At 38.0% G+C, this 20,093-nt stretch overlaps 1 protein-coding gene across 3 annotated transcripts in view; it reads right to left on the bottom strand.

The window, feature by feature from the left end:
* The window catches only part of LOC120514913 (dihydropyrimidine dehydrogenase [NADP(+)]-like), a 1,294,590-nt gene that overhangs the window by 554,799 nt on the left and 719,698 nt on the right, over window positions 1-20,093 (bottom strand). For all 3 annotated transcript variants that reach the window (XM_039735551.1, XM_039735552.1, XM_039735553.1), the window contains one exon: window positions 2,567-2,782. In XM_039735551.1, coding sequence (XP_039591485.1) covers window positions 2,567-2,782 — 216 coding nt within the window. The remainder of the gene's footprint in view (window positions 1-2,566; window positions 2,783-20,093) is intronic.

The following is a 20,093-nucleotide window of genomic DNA, read 5'->3' as shown; positions in this document are numbered from 1 at the left end:
TGTGAGATTAACAGAACTGGCAGCTATGCTTCTGAAAATATGAATGGCAAAATTTGAATTTTAAGGTAATACGCCCCATAAAAAGGTAGTGAAAAGGATCGCAATTAAAGGAGATGATAAAGGAGTGTCACAGGAGATGCAGATTTTAGCACTCAAAACACCCAAACCACTAAATATGTACAGTGCCTACATCTCGGACACTCCAGCAGACCACAGTGCTTATCACTCTGTTTGCTGTTGATATGCCATATAGCGATGCAACAATCAAAACGAGAAAAAGATATCTAAGCAGGCAGAAGTAACTGCAGTGGTCTACGTCTATCTGCCCGTCTCTTCTGTCTCCGTGCTCATTACAATATACAATTTAATCATTAATTTTCCATTACCTTGTGCTACTGAGCTTCTGAATTGATAATAACTATTTTGGCTTTCTATTATTTTCATTGTCAAGTCTTTTGTTTATTTTGTTTTTCCTCTTTCCCTGATTTTTCATAGTTACTTTATGTATTTGTCTAATACGATTAAAGTGCATGGACTAAAGGAAACTGGGAAAGGGTTCTTAGGAAGACACCCTGTGGATTTAAACTTAACAGCAGCAAATTTCACCTCTAATCACCACAAACATTTTAACGAGTTGTCCTCAAATGTGCACTCTGGTTCGAGAATTACTTATGGCCCCACAAGAAAAGGGTGAAATTAAAGTAAAAAGTAGTGCGGTCACTACTTGTGTGGAATCTCCACATTTTCTCAGTGTTCCTGTACATATTCTGCAGGTTCTCCTACTTCTTTGTTGCATCCAAACACATTAGGTTAGGCCAATTGGTGGCTCTAAATTCATTTGATATTAAGGTGTGTGATACTGTGACAAGTTTGATGCCTCATCTACAGTCTGCATTGCCTGCTACCACGTTAGAAATCCGGTCACTGCATTTCCGTATTACATGAGGAAAGAATGACAAAAATAGGCCATTCAGTCCAACAGAGCCCAACACAATAGCCAAACAGAGCTGATTAATCCCAATTAATCTTCTGCAAAATATAATCAAAGCATAAAGTATTGGAATAGGTAGGTTTGAAAAACAAATATCTCAAAAGTCTATAAACATGATTGAGTCTGTTTAACCTGTGTGGTGTGCTATGTTTGATTTTAATTAATGAACATACAGTATCTGTAAATGCATACGGCACTCTGAATTTGTGAATGGAAAGAAAAGCAGTTCATTGTTCTGTAGGGGACTGGTGGGATTGAACTCTGCCTCCCTTCAACTCTTAAACTTGATATGTAAGTTCTACTAATGGATGGATGGATCAATTATAGCATACAATAGTTAAAGTGCATATCTAATGAGCCAGACAAAAGGATGAAATACGCAAAATGGTTTAATACATAAGTTGCAAAAATTTTCAGATTGCATTACCAAAATCCTGCATTTAACAGGCCAAAGAATAAAACTTAATTAAAAATCCTACAAACATTTGCTTAATGAAAATAGGGAGTTAAAAATTGACAGACAAAGTAGCACAGATATGGTAGAAATGGCAAAAAATGTGAATAATAAGAGTTTACAGTAGTCATTTAAGATCTGAATGTCTTTTTGTTTTTTAAGGAAATTTTTAAAAATGCATGAAGATCCTGGACAAGCAGCTGTACCATGGCTTTAGGCAATAGTTATTTACAGAACAATCATTGCTAAACAAATGTTTGCCCCAGCTATGGTACCTTCTATGTAAGTAGTGCAGTATAGTATAGTATTTTTATCTCATTGCAACCCATTGTAGTAAACAGTGTTGTAGAACTTGATATAAAGCAGTCTTTCATTTTCTTCTTAAACTGGTTTCCTAGATACTTTAAAGCAGTGTTTCCTAAACTATTGGTCTTGCTGAGCCATAAATTATAACTGAATTGAATGAGAAAGGATCGCAAATGGTTTGCAGAAAGGGTTTTGATGGGTTGCTGCCTGCATGGCTGACCAAACTCCCATGACTTCGGCTATCAGCGATACTTCAGGGAGGACCCACCCAACCATCCCAACCCAAGGATGATTGTTGATGGCAATTTTCCATGTGGTACACTCCTCTCCCTGGACAATGGTGGTTGCGATTCTCCAAGAGGAGAAGGACGATGTTTGATGGAAAGGCGCGATGATCAGTTGCTGTTGCACGGAGTTGATGGGTCGTGAAGACATAAAATAGGCAAAATTGGGTCACAAGGGAAAAAAAGTGTAAGAGCCACTGCTTTAAAGGTATACTCCACGCAATAAATTATGTTATAGGTGTTAATTTTACCCATGTAGTTTATAGTGATAGCTGAGAAAAAGTATTAATCTCATGTTTTCATGCAGAGTAAGCTTGTTTTTTAGATCAAACAGTTGTATAATTTTAGATAAAAGTAACAGAGTTTGTAGAATTATAACACATACAGTATATATCAAGTAAAAAGCAAATTTTAAGACTTTATCATTTTTAAAATGCAATTGCTATTAAAATAACATTTACCAAAAGTTGTTGGCAAAAGGCAATAACAAAATTTAATGGTGATCAGCTAAGAAGTATGAACTTTTATTACCTTGTCAAGGGAGAACGTCTTGGTGAGAGCAAATCCCCAGCCCTGTTCAAAAGCTCTTCGGATCATAGCTGTGCTTGTTGTTGGTGGAGCGCTTGCCAGGCCAAAGGGGTTTGGAAATTTCAGCCCTGCCATTTCTACGCTAATATCAACCATGTCAATGGGTGAGAAAAATAGAGGAAGCTGAGGATTGTCGAGCACGGTTGTGCCTTGTAGTGACTGTAAAAGTTAAGCAGAATAAAAAAAATAATTATGTAAAAAAGGTCTGTGTTGATCATTTTGATTCTTTTTCAATATTTCACTATGTCTAGATTGCAATACAGTGAACAATATTAACATTTAATAAGTATCTCTTAGTGAAGATTTGGGCCAAAACATAAAATAAAAATAAAATATCAGCCATATTCTCAACATTCAATTCAAGCTCATTTCCAGTGCTGTTTGTAACATATTCCTAGACTCTTCCTCAAAACATTTCATCCAATGTTAAAAAGCCCTTTAAAAAATAAAGGAAAAACAGTCTTTTCATCTTTTTAATGACCCTAATTAGTAATCTATCTTTTATTTCCATTCTATTCAACCTCAATAGCCTTTCTTTATCCTTGAAACAGGCTTCACAAGAGTAGTTCATTCTTGTCCAACCTTCTGGCCTCCTCTGAATCTGCAATTACTAAATACATGTCACATGACTCTTAATACACTTGACACAGGTGTATTCTGTCATGTTGAATACATAGGTCTTGAAATTGGGCTTTGAAAATAAAAATAAATACATAAATAAAAGGAAAAGCATTTTTACTGGAGATATAAAGTTAATCTGAATACTGTTACATGCAAAAAGAAATGTGTTGCACAGTATAAAGTCTTAAAAAATATTGTCGTTCCATAAAAATGATGAATAAAAACAGATACATCTACAAATCCCTTAAGCGGTTTTGAAAATTATTTGTATTCTCTGTTTAGCATGAGTCTTTTTGGATGCTTATAAAAGTGCATACATCTGATTGCTTGACGAAAAAGGCAGTTGACAAGCAACCAAGACCTTTGAGTGCTATTGCAAGAATATCGGCGGCCGCTAGAAGGAGCTCTCCAATCTGCTGCTGCCAAAGGGGGGCAGCCCTGACCCTGAAAATAATCTTTAGGTTTGGTCAGAAGTCAAGGGGATTTAAAGTTACTCACAAGTAAGGCACAGTGGTCACAATTCACTGAAAAACCTGGCTGACAATACCATGTGTGGCACTGTGTGCATTTAATTACTGATAGTTAATAAAACATGAAGAGTTAAATCAAGTTAGGCCACTTTACATGTAGTTTTGATAACAGACAATGTGTTGCATTGTTGCAGGGAAGGTTTCTCATTATAAGGCCAGTATGATCAAATGAATATAACGAATCCAACAGGAAGCATATGTAATAAAAAAAATACATAAATCAGCAAAAGGCTCCACAAAATGTAAATGGTATATAGCACACAGGGTTGATAACTGAAAGTGGGAATAAACAGAAATGGGACAGATGGATGGATGAGCATTTACAATACAATACAAATATGAGACTTTAAAATGTTGTTAGGTTGATTTTACTTTGTAGAGTTCATTTCAAAATGTATTTTATTGTTATATCCCTGGCTGGGATTGGCTCCAGCAGACCCCCGTGACCCTGTGTTAGGATATAGCGGGTTGAACAATGACTGACTGACTGATTGTTATATCTCTTTCTTTTTTTAATATATTATGATGCTGTTTTGTTTTGTTTGGGCACCTGCACTTTCAGATTTCGATGCCTATGTTCTGACGATTCTCCTGCAAGTCTCTGGAAAAGCATGGCATCTGACGCCATAATGAGCAGCGGTGCTTAAATCTCCACACTTTATTCAAGATTGGATAAACTAAACCCTTGTCATGCTATCACTTTTACAGAGCTCTGTGAGGCATTGAAAAGAGAGGAGATGTATGGGATCAAGGAAGGAGAGATGGACTGAAAAAAAAAATGAAGGGATGGGGTCCAGTGTGTAGGTAGTGGATCTGTGGTTACAGAGCAGGTCAGACATTTCTGAGTGATTTACAGCAGAGAAGGACAAAATAGAAGGCTTGGTGTCTTGAAACTGTTTTTGGATGTTGGTGACTTTTGAAGAGAAGAAAGAAGCAAAATCATTAGGAGGGAAGGATGGTGGAACCATGAAAATATAAAAGAATGGCAGCCACATATCTCCAATGATTACTCGTAAATAATTGGTGCAGACTAAAGATAATCTGGCTGAACCATTATAGTCAAGGACAGTATGGTACCTTTAAAAGAAGTTTAGTAACCTTTGTGCAATCTGCACTCACACATGCCCTCTGGTGGCACCCAGTCAATCTGCAGTTTTACTGACAGGTGTATTTAGCAAATTCAAGTTCTAGGTTCTAGGACAACAAAAGGAAGCATAAAATATATCAGACTTCTTATACTGTATTCAAGTAAAGAATGGCTAAAATACAGTGCATTTACAACATCATTCTAGGTCATATTGAAGGGTGGAAGAACAGGAAAGCTAGGATGTCGCTGAACTGGGCAGGAAAACTATTACCAAAAAATGTCACCAGAATGGTCAGAGATGCCCTAGATTATAAGCTGTAACCTCTGTGATGGACGGCCACGGCCACTACCTGGCTGGGACCAGCAGGGTGGAAGGACCAGGGGAAAGGGCATTGATGAGGCAATACCACCCCTGGGACACTAGTGGGCAGCCCTCCTGGGCGACTGTGACCCCAGGGATTCCCGCAGGGCATGTCGGGAACTGGAGTTTGGTGAAGCCCTGTTGGGTTCTGTGGGGGCTGCCATGGGGAGCTGCAGAGCCCTGTAGAAAACCGCCAGCACACCTGGGAGTGTTTCCAGATAATAGTGATGAACCACCTGGAACACTCCCGGGACCTGAATAAGAGCATCCACCTCACTCCATTCAGTGGTCAGAGTCAGGAGGAGGCAGTGGACAAAGCCTGAGGAAGAGTGGAGGCAGATGGACTGGCGTCAAGGAAGGGAATGGACTGTATATTGGTATATTGCTGTGTGGGTAATGTGTGCACAAACTGTAAATAAACACTGGTGTTGAGTGAACCTGTGTCCTGCCTGTCTGTATCTGGGGGTTAGGATGGCAGTTTGCCCCCTAGTGGCTTACATTTCATATACCTTGCATTAGGCAAACAGACAGACAACTTGAGTTATATAATAAACATAATATGTATATGTTTTCTGTGTCTTCATTTTTTCCTTCAATTTTAATTCTTTACTAAATAATTCAGATACTGCCATAGAGTAGAGGTGCCATGGGCCCAGTTTAGTTAGCCTACGGACAACGTAAACTTCAATGGGCAAGAAAAAATGAGCTGTTCACCATATAAAAAGAATGTATCCATTTAGTGATGGCTATAAACAAATGTGAAAGGCAGCTTACCCGCAGGTTGAATAAAGTAAGTTTCTTATAGCAAAATGGAAGTCTGTCGGCAAAATATACACAGCAATCTATTCCCATATACAGCACTCTGTTTTGCTTATTACAACCTGATTTATAGAGAGCCAGAGCAGTTCTCATTCAGAGTTTCAGCTCACTGTTTTCATTTTATAATATAAAATAGAAAAGCAAAAAAAAAAATTTGCACTCCGAAGTTATGTACTACTCGGCTCTGTAAGAGCTTCAGCGTTTTTAACATTTCCATTTTACACTGTAAAGTAATCACCACTAAAGGTCACACTACTACAACACGCGTGTCAGATGAATCTGTTGGTGGATGTGACTTGTTGCACTATTAAATACAGACATACATTTCATTTTTGTGACATTATTGAAAATGAAAGTACAGAATAAATGATTAAAATCACCATTTATAACCATTCATCATGTAAGGATGTCCCCTGGAGCTCAAAATCACTAACAGAATACCAACGGTCAGATCCAAGACATGGGGAGATTACATCTCTAGACTGGTCTGGGAATGGTTGAACATTCAACCAAGTGTTATAAAACATCTTTCTACAGTGAACACCATCCCTAGACATTAAAAGTACAGCGCTGTGAAATCATAAATATAAATAACAGAGTTGAATTCAGATGGGTTAAATAACTGGTTTAGGGTGATGGAGTGAATCTGCCAATGGGAATTGAAAAAAGCAACCTTGCTGTTTTATGTTGAATGCATCAGCTACTAGGCTACACTACCTAGAGAGCTCCCACAACCTTTGAACCCCACAAAACTGGAACCATTTCTCATCTGGGTGCCACCAAGTTACCCACCAGGACAAATGAGTAAGACAAAGGATACATGAAGACAGGGCTGGGGTGTCATCATTCAGCCAGCATTTCTCCCCTGGCTGGGGTTCATGTTGAGACCACCAAGAAGTGGAGGTGGTGCCATTCTCTGAGACCACCAGTAGGCGGTACTCAATCAGGACACAGGGAAGGCACTGGCCCTCTCATCATTTTTCTCTGTTCCACCATGCACAAAGCCTTTGGTTTATATGAATAATATACACAAGGAATGCCAGTTACAAAAAGTGATCCACTATCCTTCGGAAATCACCACCCACTTCAAAATGTTTGCATGGGTGACAGCCCGAGTTGCAAAAGTAATCAGCGAAATTAATAAACTATGTATATAGCAAGCAATCCCTCTATCTCAAAATCAGTTCGACATTTGTACAATGATCCTTTGCTTTTTTTGGGTTTGGTCTTTTCAATTGAACTTGTTCATGGTAGCCCCAAGAAACCAATAAAAGCTTACAATAATTCTTTATATGTCCTGTGTCACAAGAATGAGACATAAACAGGTAAAGGTATGGGGCAGCCACCCGTGTAATATGGTATCCTGGCTGCAAAGTCGTTTTTATCAAATACACAGCACTAATGTGCATCCAACTGAGTCCAGAACGAGACTGAGGGAAAAGGTCAGGCTTTTAAAGGGGAAGACAGGAAGTGAGGTCATAAGGATCGGGCATGTGTTCTTCATTTATTGGATCAAGCCCAGACGTGGTGTCAGAGGGGCCAGAGCTGGTAAGGTCTACTTCCATTGGCTCGGTCCCGGAAGTGACGTCAAGAGAGCCAGGTGGAATCTCCCAGGAATGGTCTACCGGAAAGGGAGAAAAAGAGTCAGGGCACTCTGCCACATCCCGGCATGCGTCACAACTGCCTTCACTCAAGCCCTTTAGCTGCCTTCCATGCACACGTGTGTGACACCAGAAATATTCAATAGGCCATGAACCCACATGAGCTGTGTTCTGTCAACGGTATGGAACCCAGGGCTGAATATGGGACTCTGAAGGATCCATAATCCTTTACAAATTACCATCCACTTTCAAATGTTTGCATGATTTACAGTACAAGCTGCAAAAGTAATCCGGGAATTATTAAGTTATGTACAGTATATAGCAAGTTTCTCTAGGGTAGGGCCATCCTTCCACCACTGAATTTAGTAGGGATATCTGTGCAAGGAACCTACTGCTTTTCATAGGCTTGGTCTTTGTAGTTTTTACTCACTTGTCACCCCAATAAATCAACAAAGATGAACAACAATACCTTACATATCCACAAACATTCTATAGGCCATGAAGCCAAGTGAGTTATGCTTAGTAAAACAATATGGAACCAGGACTGCATTAAAGACTCTTCTTCTACTGCTGAAAGGAAGCAAGCAGAATTGCTTTCCTCCAATAAAGGCTTGCATGGCTTCTGACCACTTCTATTTCTTACTATTATGGTGATAACAAAGCACTGCCTGGCACAAAATTGATTATAGCAAGTGGGTAATAGTGTAAGAAGTAAATAACAGAATCAAATTACATTCCTTACGATGGAAACAGGAACAGAATAGTGGAAATATCAAGGTACTAACTATTTGCCACTGCTGGTTTGAATGTGGGGTTTAGGCTTCCTGAGATCTTTTTTCTTTCACTTTTGGTCCGGGTTTTCTTGTTACTTATAATTTAAACATTTTTTCTAATAATGTCACATTATGTTTCTTTGTATTGTCATACTGTAGTCATTTTGTGGCAGTCTTTGAATGACCACAGCAATATTGCTTAAGATTGTGATTCCTAATTGCCATTCTCTTGGCATGGAGGTCTCACATTTATAAGATGACCACATGCTGAGTAGGTATCCATGCTTTTGAGTTCTCTTCTCCTAACAAACCTGAACAATAATACCTTACATATCCACAAACATTTTGTAGGTCATGAGCTCACACGAGTTGTGCTTTAGAACCGTGGAAGGTAAAAGGCACCTCCAAAATGATTTTAGTGTGTGGAACAATTACTTTTGTATCCTGGCTTCATATTTCTGTTTTGTGCTTGTGGCATTGTTGTATGATTCTTTGTCTTTGTCCATATTCTGACTATGGCCGTTTCAACCACTAGTGTTTTGTCTGCTTCTATTCACTCCTAATTTTTTTTCTCTACATGTGTGCGGTTTCCCGGAAGAGGTCAGCTAAATTTTAACAATTTACAAACGACTTAAAAGTCTAAAACAAATACTATTTAATCACTAGAGACTTTTCCTGAATGGCCCCTGGGTAAATTACATACATTATGAGAATCTGTTGTGTGTTTCAATAGACCATGAAGCAAGAAAAACAGTTATAGTGACAATGCTGCACAGTCAACAAGGTGTACTGTACATTGTAGGTAACCAGACTATAACTTTCTTTGAAATATTTCCCATAAATTCAAGATTTCATAATGAGCAAGCCCAAAATTAAGAGTATCTGCTAGGATTATCCACCTTGTCGAGGGCTTGGACTAATGTGTGCCAAAGATGAGCTGTACCCTCTTGCGGGCATTCCTGGCTCATGTCAGTTGCTGGAGTCCTCTTTAAATGGTCATGAACTCTCATCGTCTCATGCTGCATGCCTTGTTCTTTCAGAAGAAAGCTATCAAAGGTAGATCTACTATGTGCAAAATCAGATTATTCAAATAATTTAAATGACAAAATAATATTTAGATTTAATGGTGAGTGTCAAGGCAGTGAGGATGACATTTAGAGATGTCTCTTTAAAAGTCCCCACATTTTTCACATGTTGTATCTATTAGTGTTCAAAATACAAAGGCACTCTTTGGAAGTCATACATCAATACTTCCTTTAATTAGCAAGCTGTTTATGAAGCAGCTATAATTGTAACATTAATGATGTCACAACAGCTTAATGAATAAGAGTTTCTCAAGCAAAGGCTCAAAATGTATTATAAATCAGCAGAGGGACTGGATAGAGAGCACATTATTGCCTCCATTGCTAAAGCTGTAGTCTTTAAGCTTACATTGGATTTCTTTGTGTCTAGAGCTTTTAGTACACAGCAGATTTTTCACTCTGCCTCCAAAGGTGTCAGGATTCGAAAATATGAGTGGGCATTCGGAACTGTTATACAGCAGCTATACTTTTACCTACTAGGCACAGACATTTTTTAGAATTTTTCTGAAAGTATCAAAAAAAAAGTTCATTCATTGCAAAAAAAAGCTTTGATCGAGTTTGATTAGCAACATTAATGAGGTATATAAATACAGACTAAATAACAGGAAGCTACAATAACGTCATGTATGATACATTATTTTAAATTACTGCCGCACTATTTTGCCATCATGGAGGTGCAGTAAATTAAAAATGTTGGACCTTGGCATTTAAAATCAAGGTTGCACTCCCAGCCTGCACAGGCTGTCCAAGCAGCATGACTGTTTGTTATATCAATGGCTAGCATTTTCTTTCTGTGGCTATAGTATCCAATGCCTCCAATTACTGATGCATGACTATTTCACTTTCCTTTGTGTACTCCAAAGTTTCACTCAGTTTTTTCTTTATTGCCACCTGGCATAAATGTCAGGTTTGAAACAGCATGTTTCTATATTTTTTTGCTGTTTCGTTTTCAAAACTTTGGTGTTATTTTGCATTTCAGCAATCTATGCAGTGCACTAAGCTAACATGTTGTGAACAGAGCTATACCGTATACTGTATGGAAACTTGAAATGAATAGATTGTGAATACTTCAAAGCTTTTTCTCTTCCCTTAATATGAAACAATACAAGTAGCTTCATTTTAATTGCCTGATTTTATTTCTTTTTTCAAGTACAATTTCATTTGAATGAAAAGCATCTACCAAGTAACAACAAAGCCACACCGCATATTACCAAGAGTATTAAATGTGAAATGCTAAACGTAAATTTACGTATTTATACCACATAGGAAAAAAATCATCTAATTTTATGTTTATTGGATGTTTCAAGTGATTGTAGAGAGACCCAAGAAATGATTGCACAAACTATCCAGCAAAGTGCTTGATTCATTTCCTTTTCCAAAATCCATTACTGTAAAAGCAAAACAATCTGCAGCCCTTTCCATTTTCTGTACAAGAGGTAATTTGATCTACAAATAAACACTTAGCTTTACTTTCCGCTGACCAAGACTGCCTTACAACAATTAACCTGCAAATGAACTCATCCGGTCTCCTAAGCATTCTACTGCTATAGCCTGGCATGAAGAAAGTGAACAGCTTTATTCAGAGAACTTAACAAGATCTTTAGAAGAAGAAAAACAAAGATTAAAGGAACATGAGCACTTCTTCTATATTATAGTTACAGCTGTGACCGAAGTACCTCATTTATGGAGAATGTTTCAGAGGGGATGCTTGTACCATAATTCCTTGCTTTCCAACATGTAAAATTTTGAACCTATTGGCATACTGCACCTTGACTCCTGATAGGTTGCCTCTCATGAGGTAACGCATGATAATCAATTTCAGTGTAACTTATAGTGTACACCCTACTGTAATCACACACCATATTTAAGTTGTTTTTTCAAAGTAGGGAAGCAGAAACTCTCCTACCTAAACCTGAGCTTACTCTCCAATAACACATCCAGGATAGAAAGCTGACTTTCAATCCTGACTTTTAGAGACACTTTGTGAAACAAGCTCATGGACCTAAGTTGCAGTTAAGTTAGTAAGGTTAGTCCATTCATATTTTTTATATGATGGCACACATGTGGTCAAAATCCAGCCATTGACACATAAATCTAATCAACAGTGTCAGAACATGGAGATTTTTTTTTTTTTGTTTTTAGCATTTTTAAACTCAACAGCCTATCACTTTCTACAATCTCCAAATTATTTCAATATGACTTTAAAAATGCCTTATATTAGGAATGATACTAAAATTTTGACTTTGGTACTGATACCAGCTTTGGCACCTCAGAACTGATACAAAAATGAAACCAACGTAAATAACTAATAACTCTGAATTTTTCAAAAAATTAAATGCAAGATGAACTGAGAATTCACAATCAGCACAGTTGACATGGGTCTAAGGGACACTGAATGCTAAAGGGCACCAGCTACTTCAGTGCTATCCACTTGTCTGATTATTAGCAAATAATAGCTTAAATAACCAGAGCATTAACAAAGAGCAAAATATGACAAGAGCAAGATAAAAGGAAATAATTCATCCCTATCTTACACACATGTGCTAAGTTTCCATGTGTTCACTTTGTTGTTGCTCATTAAAGAAATAAAGAAGCAGAGTAGGTAGGTCTGATCAATATTTCAACTTTATTTAAAGTTGTTCCCAAGACAACATCAACTGCAAATCTTCTTTATGCTTGCTTTCTCAAATAAACGAAAACCTGAAGAGCTCGTCTCTTCTAAACTACGGCAGCCCTGAGAGGGCAAAATACTTTCAGTGCCTAGTGTCGTAAAGGTAAATCCACTGGGGAGAAGTACAATGCAGGCAGGTCTGTTTCACATGTACATGCTAGTTTCATCCACCAATTTGTAATTTCTGTAGAATCTAAAAGAAAGCATGAAAACTGGAAAATGATAGCTTACTTAATTAATAGAAGAGACCACTTAAAAAAGAAAATGGTTGGGATGAAGGCCTGAAGCCACAGGGGAACTAATTTGAAAACTGCAATTTAGACAATCTATGAACATTAATACTGTCTTAGTTTTTTGATATACAGGTGCTGGTCATAAAATTAGAATATCATGACAAAGTTGATTTATTTCAGTAATTCCATTCAAAAAGTGAAACTTGTATATTAGATTCATTCATTACACACAGACTGATGTATTTCAAATGTTTATTTCTTTTAATTTTGATGATTATAACTGACAACTAATGAAAGTCCCAAATTCAGTATCTCGGAAAATTAGAATATCAATTAAGACCAATGCAAAAAAAGGATTTTTAGAAATGTTGGCCAACTGAAAGGTATGAACATGAAAAGTATGAGCATGTACAGCACTCAATATTTAGTTGGGGCTCCTTTGGCCTGGATTACTGCAGCAATGCGGCGTGGCATGGAGTCGATCAGTCTGTGGCACTGCTCAGGTGTTATGAGAGCCCATGTTGCTCTGATAGTGGCCTTCAGCTCTTCTGAATTGTTGGGTCTGGCGTATTGCATCTTTCTCTTCACAATACCCCATAGATTTTCTATGGGGTTAAGGTCAGGCGAGTTTGCTGGCCAATCAAGAACAGGGATACCATGGTCCTTAAAACAGGTACTGGTAGCTTTGGAACTGTGTGCAGGTGCCAGGTCCTGTTGGAAAATGAAATCTGCATCTCCATAAAGTTCGTCAGCAGCAGGAAGCATGAAGTGCTCTAAAACTTCCTGGTAGACGGCTGCGTTGACCTTGGACCTCAGAAAACACAATGGACCAACACCAGCAGATGACATGGCACCCCAAACCATCACTGACTGTGGAAACTTTACACTGGACCTCAAGCAACGAGGATTCTGTGCCTCTCCTCTCTTCCTCCAGACTCTGGGACCTTGATTTCCAAAGGAAATACAAAATTTACTTTCATCAGAGAACATAACTTTGGAGCACTCAGCAGCAGTCCAGTCGAGACGCTTCTGACGCTATCTCTTGTTCAAGAGTGGCTTGACACAAGGAATGCGACAGCTGAAACCCATGTCTTGCATACGTCTGTGCGTGGTGGTTCTTGAAGCACTGACTCCAGCTGCAGTCCACTCTTTGTGAATCTCCCCCACAGTTTTGAATGGGTTTTGTTTCACAATCCTCTCCAGGGTGTGGTTATCCCTATTGCTTGTACACTTTTTCTACCACATCTTGTCCTTCCCTTTGCCTCTCTATTAATGTGCTTGGACACAGAGCTCTGTGAACAGCCAGCCGCTTTAGCAATGACCTTTTGTGTCTTGCCCTCCATGTGCAAGGTGTCAATGGTCGTCTTTTGGACAACTGTCAAGTCAGCAGTCTTCCCCATGATTGTGTAGCCTACAGAACTAGACTGAGAGACCATTGAAAGGCTTTTGCAGGTGTTTTGAGTTAATTAGCTGATTAGTGTGTGGCACCAGGTGTCTTCAATATTGAACCTTTTCACAATATTCTAATTTTCCGAGATACTGAATTTGGGACTTTCATTAGTTGTCAGTTATAATCATCAAAATTAAAAGAAATAAACATTTGAAATACATCAGTCTGTGTGTAATGAATCTAATATACAAGTTTCACTTTTTGAATGGAATTACTCAAATAAATCAACTTTGTCATTCTAATTTTATGACTAGCACCTGTACAGTATATATAATTAAACAAGTGTACAGAATATTTTGCCTCCTTTTTGTGAGACAAGATTTGTAAGACCGTTAGTAGTCACTCTAATATCTTCAGGTTCAACATTATCATATGCCTTGTAAGCAAAGTATTGCCAAATTTTACTTTGACTGCCCTGTTTATTATCTGCTTGTGGATGACTAGTGTTGTCAACCATTTCCACCTCTTTTGGTTTTTTTTAATAAACAAAATCGAGGTGTAGGTAACAAAGCTCAGCTAATGTGATTTGCAAGATGCATAGAATCAGCACACCATCTCCTTGCCATCCATGATTTTGTTAACAACACATAGCCTTCTTTTCAGTAAAGGCAGCTGAAAACAATTTCAGTCATATTTTCATATAGCAATGTTACCAAATCTTGCATAATACTGGTATAGCACCATTTGAAAAATTTAGTACATTTTAATTACTGGTACTATACTGCTTCCTGTCTTGTTATATGGTTGCAAGACATGGACGATATCCAGTGACCTGAGAGGAAGACTGGACTCCTTTGGTACTGTGCCTCTCCGGACAAAATCCTTGTGAACCATTGGTTTGACTTTGTGTCAAATGAGCGGTTGCTCATGGAGTCCTGAATGAGGCACATTACCTGCATTGTGAGGGAGTGTCAGTTACGGCACTACGGCCATGTGGCGCGTTTCCCCGAGGGTGATTCAGCTCGTAAGATCCTCAATGTTGGGGACCCAAGTGGCTGGACCAGGCCAAGGGGTCGCTCACGTAACACCTGGCTGCGGCAGATAGAGGGTCATTTCCGGAGGGTAGCACAAGACCTCGTGTCTGCCTGGGGGTTGCAAACCGGGATCCGGAGTTGGCAACACACTGTACCACTACATGCTCCCCAACTTGACTTGACTTAACTTGTACTATACCGTGCAACACTACTAGCATATTACAGACTTCTTCAAAAGGTAACAAATTGAGGGAAATACATAAATGCGCTTTCCATTTTTTGAGCAGTATATTTATTAAATCCTCTTATTAAATCTTTTCTGCCATTGAGTATTCATTAATCACATTCATTAAGATTAGACTGTATTCCAAGATGAAGAATTGGGAGTAGAGATAACCCACAGAATGTAGTGCGCATGCGACAACTGGAAGAAGGTATTCAAAGTATCATGCAATTAAAGAATTAGGATGAAGGTCAAAGGTAAGGTTTTTAAGACCGCTGAGACATGGGCAGTAAAGGAATTAATGATTAATTCAACTGGATTCCAAGGAATATTCCATGACTTGTGATATTTCCTTGTGCTTTTCAATCACCTGTTTATGGAGTTGCTTGGAATGCTTTCATTGTGCAGGTTAGGCCCTATAGTGACTCACCATAAGCTGGAACGTCCAAATACCATTACATTTATACTGCAATCAATGATTTAAGGAGCAGAGACATGAGCATTAAAGGGAGTGCATGAGTAGAAATTGGATGTGTCAGAAATGCAAAGGATGAAATGGATATGTGGATTTACAAAGAAGGGCAGAATAAGGACTGTGGCGATCACAGGTACGACAAAAGTACGAAAAATACCTAAGAAAGTACAGAAAATATGTTAAAGTGGTAAGGACATGAAATGAAGAGACAGTGAATATCTGGGCAGAAGAGTGATGGGAATGGAAGTACACGGGAAGAGAAATTGGGGCCAACTGAAGTAGAAGTGGACAGATAAAGTAAAACATTTTCCTGTTCCTAAGAAAGAAAAGAAAACAATCAATCAGTAAGGCATATTTAGTGATTTTAATTTATGGAAGAGAGTAACTGAGTACTGAAGAGGCAACCAGGCTGGATGGATTGGAGAGTTTAACCAGTATTGAACTAGATTCAGCCCATAAGCACAGTGCTACAGTTCGACATCTGGTAGGGAGACACCTGCATCACCTCTACAGCACATTGGGGCACAGTATTTCAATCTGGGTATCCTAAAATTCCAAATAAATCTGGATAGCACAGAACAGATCTACATCTAGTAAAGAGGAGGAGGGAAGGAGGTCATCATTGCACATACAAAGTTAATAATACAGATTTATAAAAAGAAAAATAAGGAAATATTAGCCCGCAATAGGTCTAAAGGCTTGATATCTGGAAGGAGTTGGAGAAAATTAACAGTGAAAACCTCATACATGTAAGACAATATATCAATTCTCAGCTATTTAAAGTGGTCACTAATAGGATTGGCATTTGAAGATAAGACTGACTGATTAGGGAGGTGAAGCAGTTTGAAGGAAGATTTTAGCCAATTACTGTTATAACTTAAGATGGTATAATATGACTTAGGAGTTTTAGAAATGACAAATCTAATTTGGAATCTAGAAGCAGATCAGCATAGAGACAAGCAATCTAAAATAAGTAATATGTTGATACAGTAGGTCTGATGTGTGGAAACATTAAGAAATAAAATTAAAGGAGAGGGAGATGGCCTGGCTTGGATCACCTCTTAATGTGAGATGGGTGGATGATGTCCAAAGTAGTTATCCACTCAATGTGGGAAACCATTTGGAAAAAAGCCCCTTAGTCAGTCCAGCAAAATGTATATTAACTCTGTGACACCTGTCTTCTTGTCTCACAAGGTTCAGTTTCTTTATGTACGGCCCAAATATTATTACCCTTCTAGGAAATTAACTGTATCACCTTTGGAATCTAAACCCTGGTCATTATAGCCTTTAGACTGGCAAAATAAGCCAACTTGGGAATCCTCATAATTTCCAAATTCTTAGACTCAATGTTAGCAGTGTGTCTGCAAATTGCCTTAATTGCTTTCCTTGTGATATCCAAGACTTTATACTTAACTAGCAGAAGTACCAGATGTTGCCCGAGTTTATCTGCATAATGGGTTATGGTAAAAAAGAAAATATTTGTAATGTTGACCCTTTTGTCATTGCTGTCCAAGTGCTAGTGTCATCTACACTGTTTCTCTGATAACTATCACTTTTTTCCACTCATAAGTGAAGAAATTGTTCTTTTTTGTGTATGACTGAATTGTACAATTGCTGGTTTGGAATCATGAACAATGCTTCTTTGTATTTCCTGGTTTAGTGTGGTTTCGCAAATATGTATTTAATTCCATATTAATAATCTGGATGGCTTGTTGAATAATTGAATCCACGCACCACAGAAAGCATCTACAGTATGAGGGCCACAGGGACTGGGATTCACATTCACAGACATTACTGCATGTTTCTGTGTTTTTGCAGGAGACAGCGCCAGTGGTGGTATTCAATCATTTTATAAAGAGAATTTAAAGTTGATTCAATACATATTGATTTTAGGATTGGTACAAGTCAAGATGCTGTATTGGCTTCAAATTCTAAAATTATAACTACCTCAGTATAAAATGGAGTTAAATAAATGTCTAACACCAAGAAACAGCAAAAGTTACTAACACTGTTTCATCGTGGCTTATCTCTGTTGCACATAGTTATGATATGCAGGTATACAATAGCAATGGATTTAAAAAAAAAAAATGTAAAGTTTTGGTTTCATAAAAAATGTAATTTTCATTTTCATTTCATTTCAGAATAATTGCCATGTGTACACAGTGTGACGAAGTTCTAATCCACATATTTGAACAACAGCACACCATCACTTTCTTTCCCCAGTAGTCCAAAATTCCCTCCATTAGTTACATACAATATCCATCCATCCATCTATTCATCTAAACTGAAACTCACTTATAATATGAAATCACAAAAAAGAGATAGTGGTGAGTAAAAGAGATGCTAAACATTGTCTAGAGTGTAATTTTGCAACTACGAAAATCACTAAAAATGGTGTTTTGGATTTATAAATACTTTTTGGGGTGTTGAAAGAAAAGAACTTTGCTCCTTAAGAGTTTGGGAACACACACACATCCTTTAGAACTGTATATTTCTCAGGAAATGGTCTAGAATAAAATAAACACCAAAAAACTGTCTTTTGTAAATTCAGCATGGCTAAATACAACCCATGATGAAAGAAAAATATACACACTCTTTTAAAAAGCTGTAATCCAGGAAGACAATGAGACGCATCTATATAGTTAAGGGGGAAACATTACACCTGTGGGTTTTAGATGAGTTCATGCATTGGCCAGTACAAAACATTGTGCATGCAGACAGTATCCTTCCATCAGCCCCAGCACACTCCTGTGACCTGACTGGAATTGACACCCTGATGTTAGCACTTGTTTCCAATTACACTACTCCTCTCCCCTATATCATATAGGCTATGTTTAAAGTTGGACCAATGGGACAGCATCTGCTAAAATTCATGAAAATTAGTGCAGCTGTTTTTGTGTGATTAACAATAAACAAACAGCTTACAGTGTTATCTCTATATACAGTCTTCATTTGGATCTTGATCTTTGTTTGTCCACGAATGAATTAGAAGAAGCACTAGATGGCAGTAGAGAGACAGCTAAAACATAGGCATTGCATTAAGAATCTCCTCCATGCTTATACTACTGAAGACTGTAGTACTCCAGTCACACCTCAAAACACAGACATTCAAACTAAACAAATTGTTGTACTTTAAATTAACTAAAGAGATCTTCATTTAGATCTTGATCTTTGTTTGTCCGCGAATTCCATGCATGCATAGACCACCTTCCAGTTTAGTACGATGTTGTTACTCACGGATGTCAACAATGTGCCGGAATAACGAAACAGGGTGGCGGACAGTGTCACGCTGGTTAGCTCCTGAGGCCTGGTTAGAGAATGAGATTGCCGAAGATAAAAGGTACGTGCCTACGTAACATATGAATGAAAAAAAGACAGTGGGTAAAATGAATGACAACGTAACAGCACGTTCCGGAAATTATTATTGTTACGTTGTAGCCGGCGAGTACTGCGCATCTCACAGTTGTTCCGTGGCTTGCTCACATGTCAGTGAAGTGATCCCTATTTATGCTTTAAAGAGCCTGGATACCTATGTGTCCCACTTTTATAACCATTGCTCCATGTATATTGCCTTACTCTTTGGCTTGCCACAAAGCAACCTGAGAGATTGGAGAAAGGTTGAGAAGAGATTGTGATAGGAAGCGACAGCGTCGTGAAAACGAGACGGACTGTGAACGAACAGAAGCAGAAATGCTCCTACACCACCACATAATTACTATTTGGACAGTGATTCCGAGTAGGCCGTTCCTATCGAATCAATGTCCAAAGGTTTTCTTTTGTAATTTTGTTTCACTTATAAAAATCATAATGCTGTGACAAAGGGCCCAGTTCACGACTGGCAGCCACGTTTAAACAGGGAGCCCTTCACAGACAACTTTAACACGCGCAACGTAGTTGGGCGCACATGGCTAGTTTATATATATTTATGAGCTGAATGAATTGAGGTGAACTGTGGCCAGGTTTGTAAAGCAGCTGATGAACTAATTAATACTGAATAAAAAGAATTTCTATGGATTGAAAATGTGGGGTAGTTGGTGCACATTACCATTTACATACTGGATACAATATCAAGTCATAAACCTATCCCAAACTGTTATCATGATTCACCTCTGATTTGACCATCTTTTCATTTCGGGCTAGCATTATCAGTAACATTGTTCTGGAACTGACTTATGGAAATCTTTTCTAATTTTGCATTTTAAGCTTTACTTTAATATTGATTTTTTTTTTGGGTCAAGATCATTTTTCCTCATTCACCACGGTACAGTACTACTCCTTTTCAAGGTGTAAAATCATGGATCATGAAAAGAAACAAACCAGTGTATTTACACACAGAAGCACCTATGAAATGGGGTAGCAAGCCTCTTTTTTATTGTTTTAAACAAAGTCCAAGTTTGAATGTTTTGAACAATATTAGTCTCATTAACATGGGGAAATATTCTAATAACAACTGTGAAATGGCAGTAAAAATGCACTGCTAGTCTTCTGCATACAAATGTCACTGCTGTTTTCTAAATATATCTTTTTAAATATAAATATAATTTTGCACAGTCAGTGGAAAAGTGGAAAG

This window comes from Polypterus senegalus, chromosome 14 (assembly GCF_016835505.1).
Source record: "Polypterus senegalus isolate Bchr_013 chromosome 14, ASM1683550v1, whole genome shotgun sequence".
Taxonomy (NCBI): Eukaryota; Metazoa; Chordata; class Cladistia; order Polypteriformes; family Polypteridae; genus Polypterus; species Polypterus senegalus.
The sequence above is the reverse complement of the archived record's forward strand: the minus strand, read 5'-3'. Positions and strand labels throughout refer to the sequence as shown.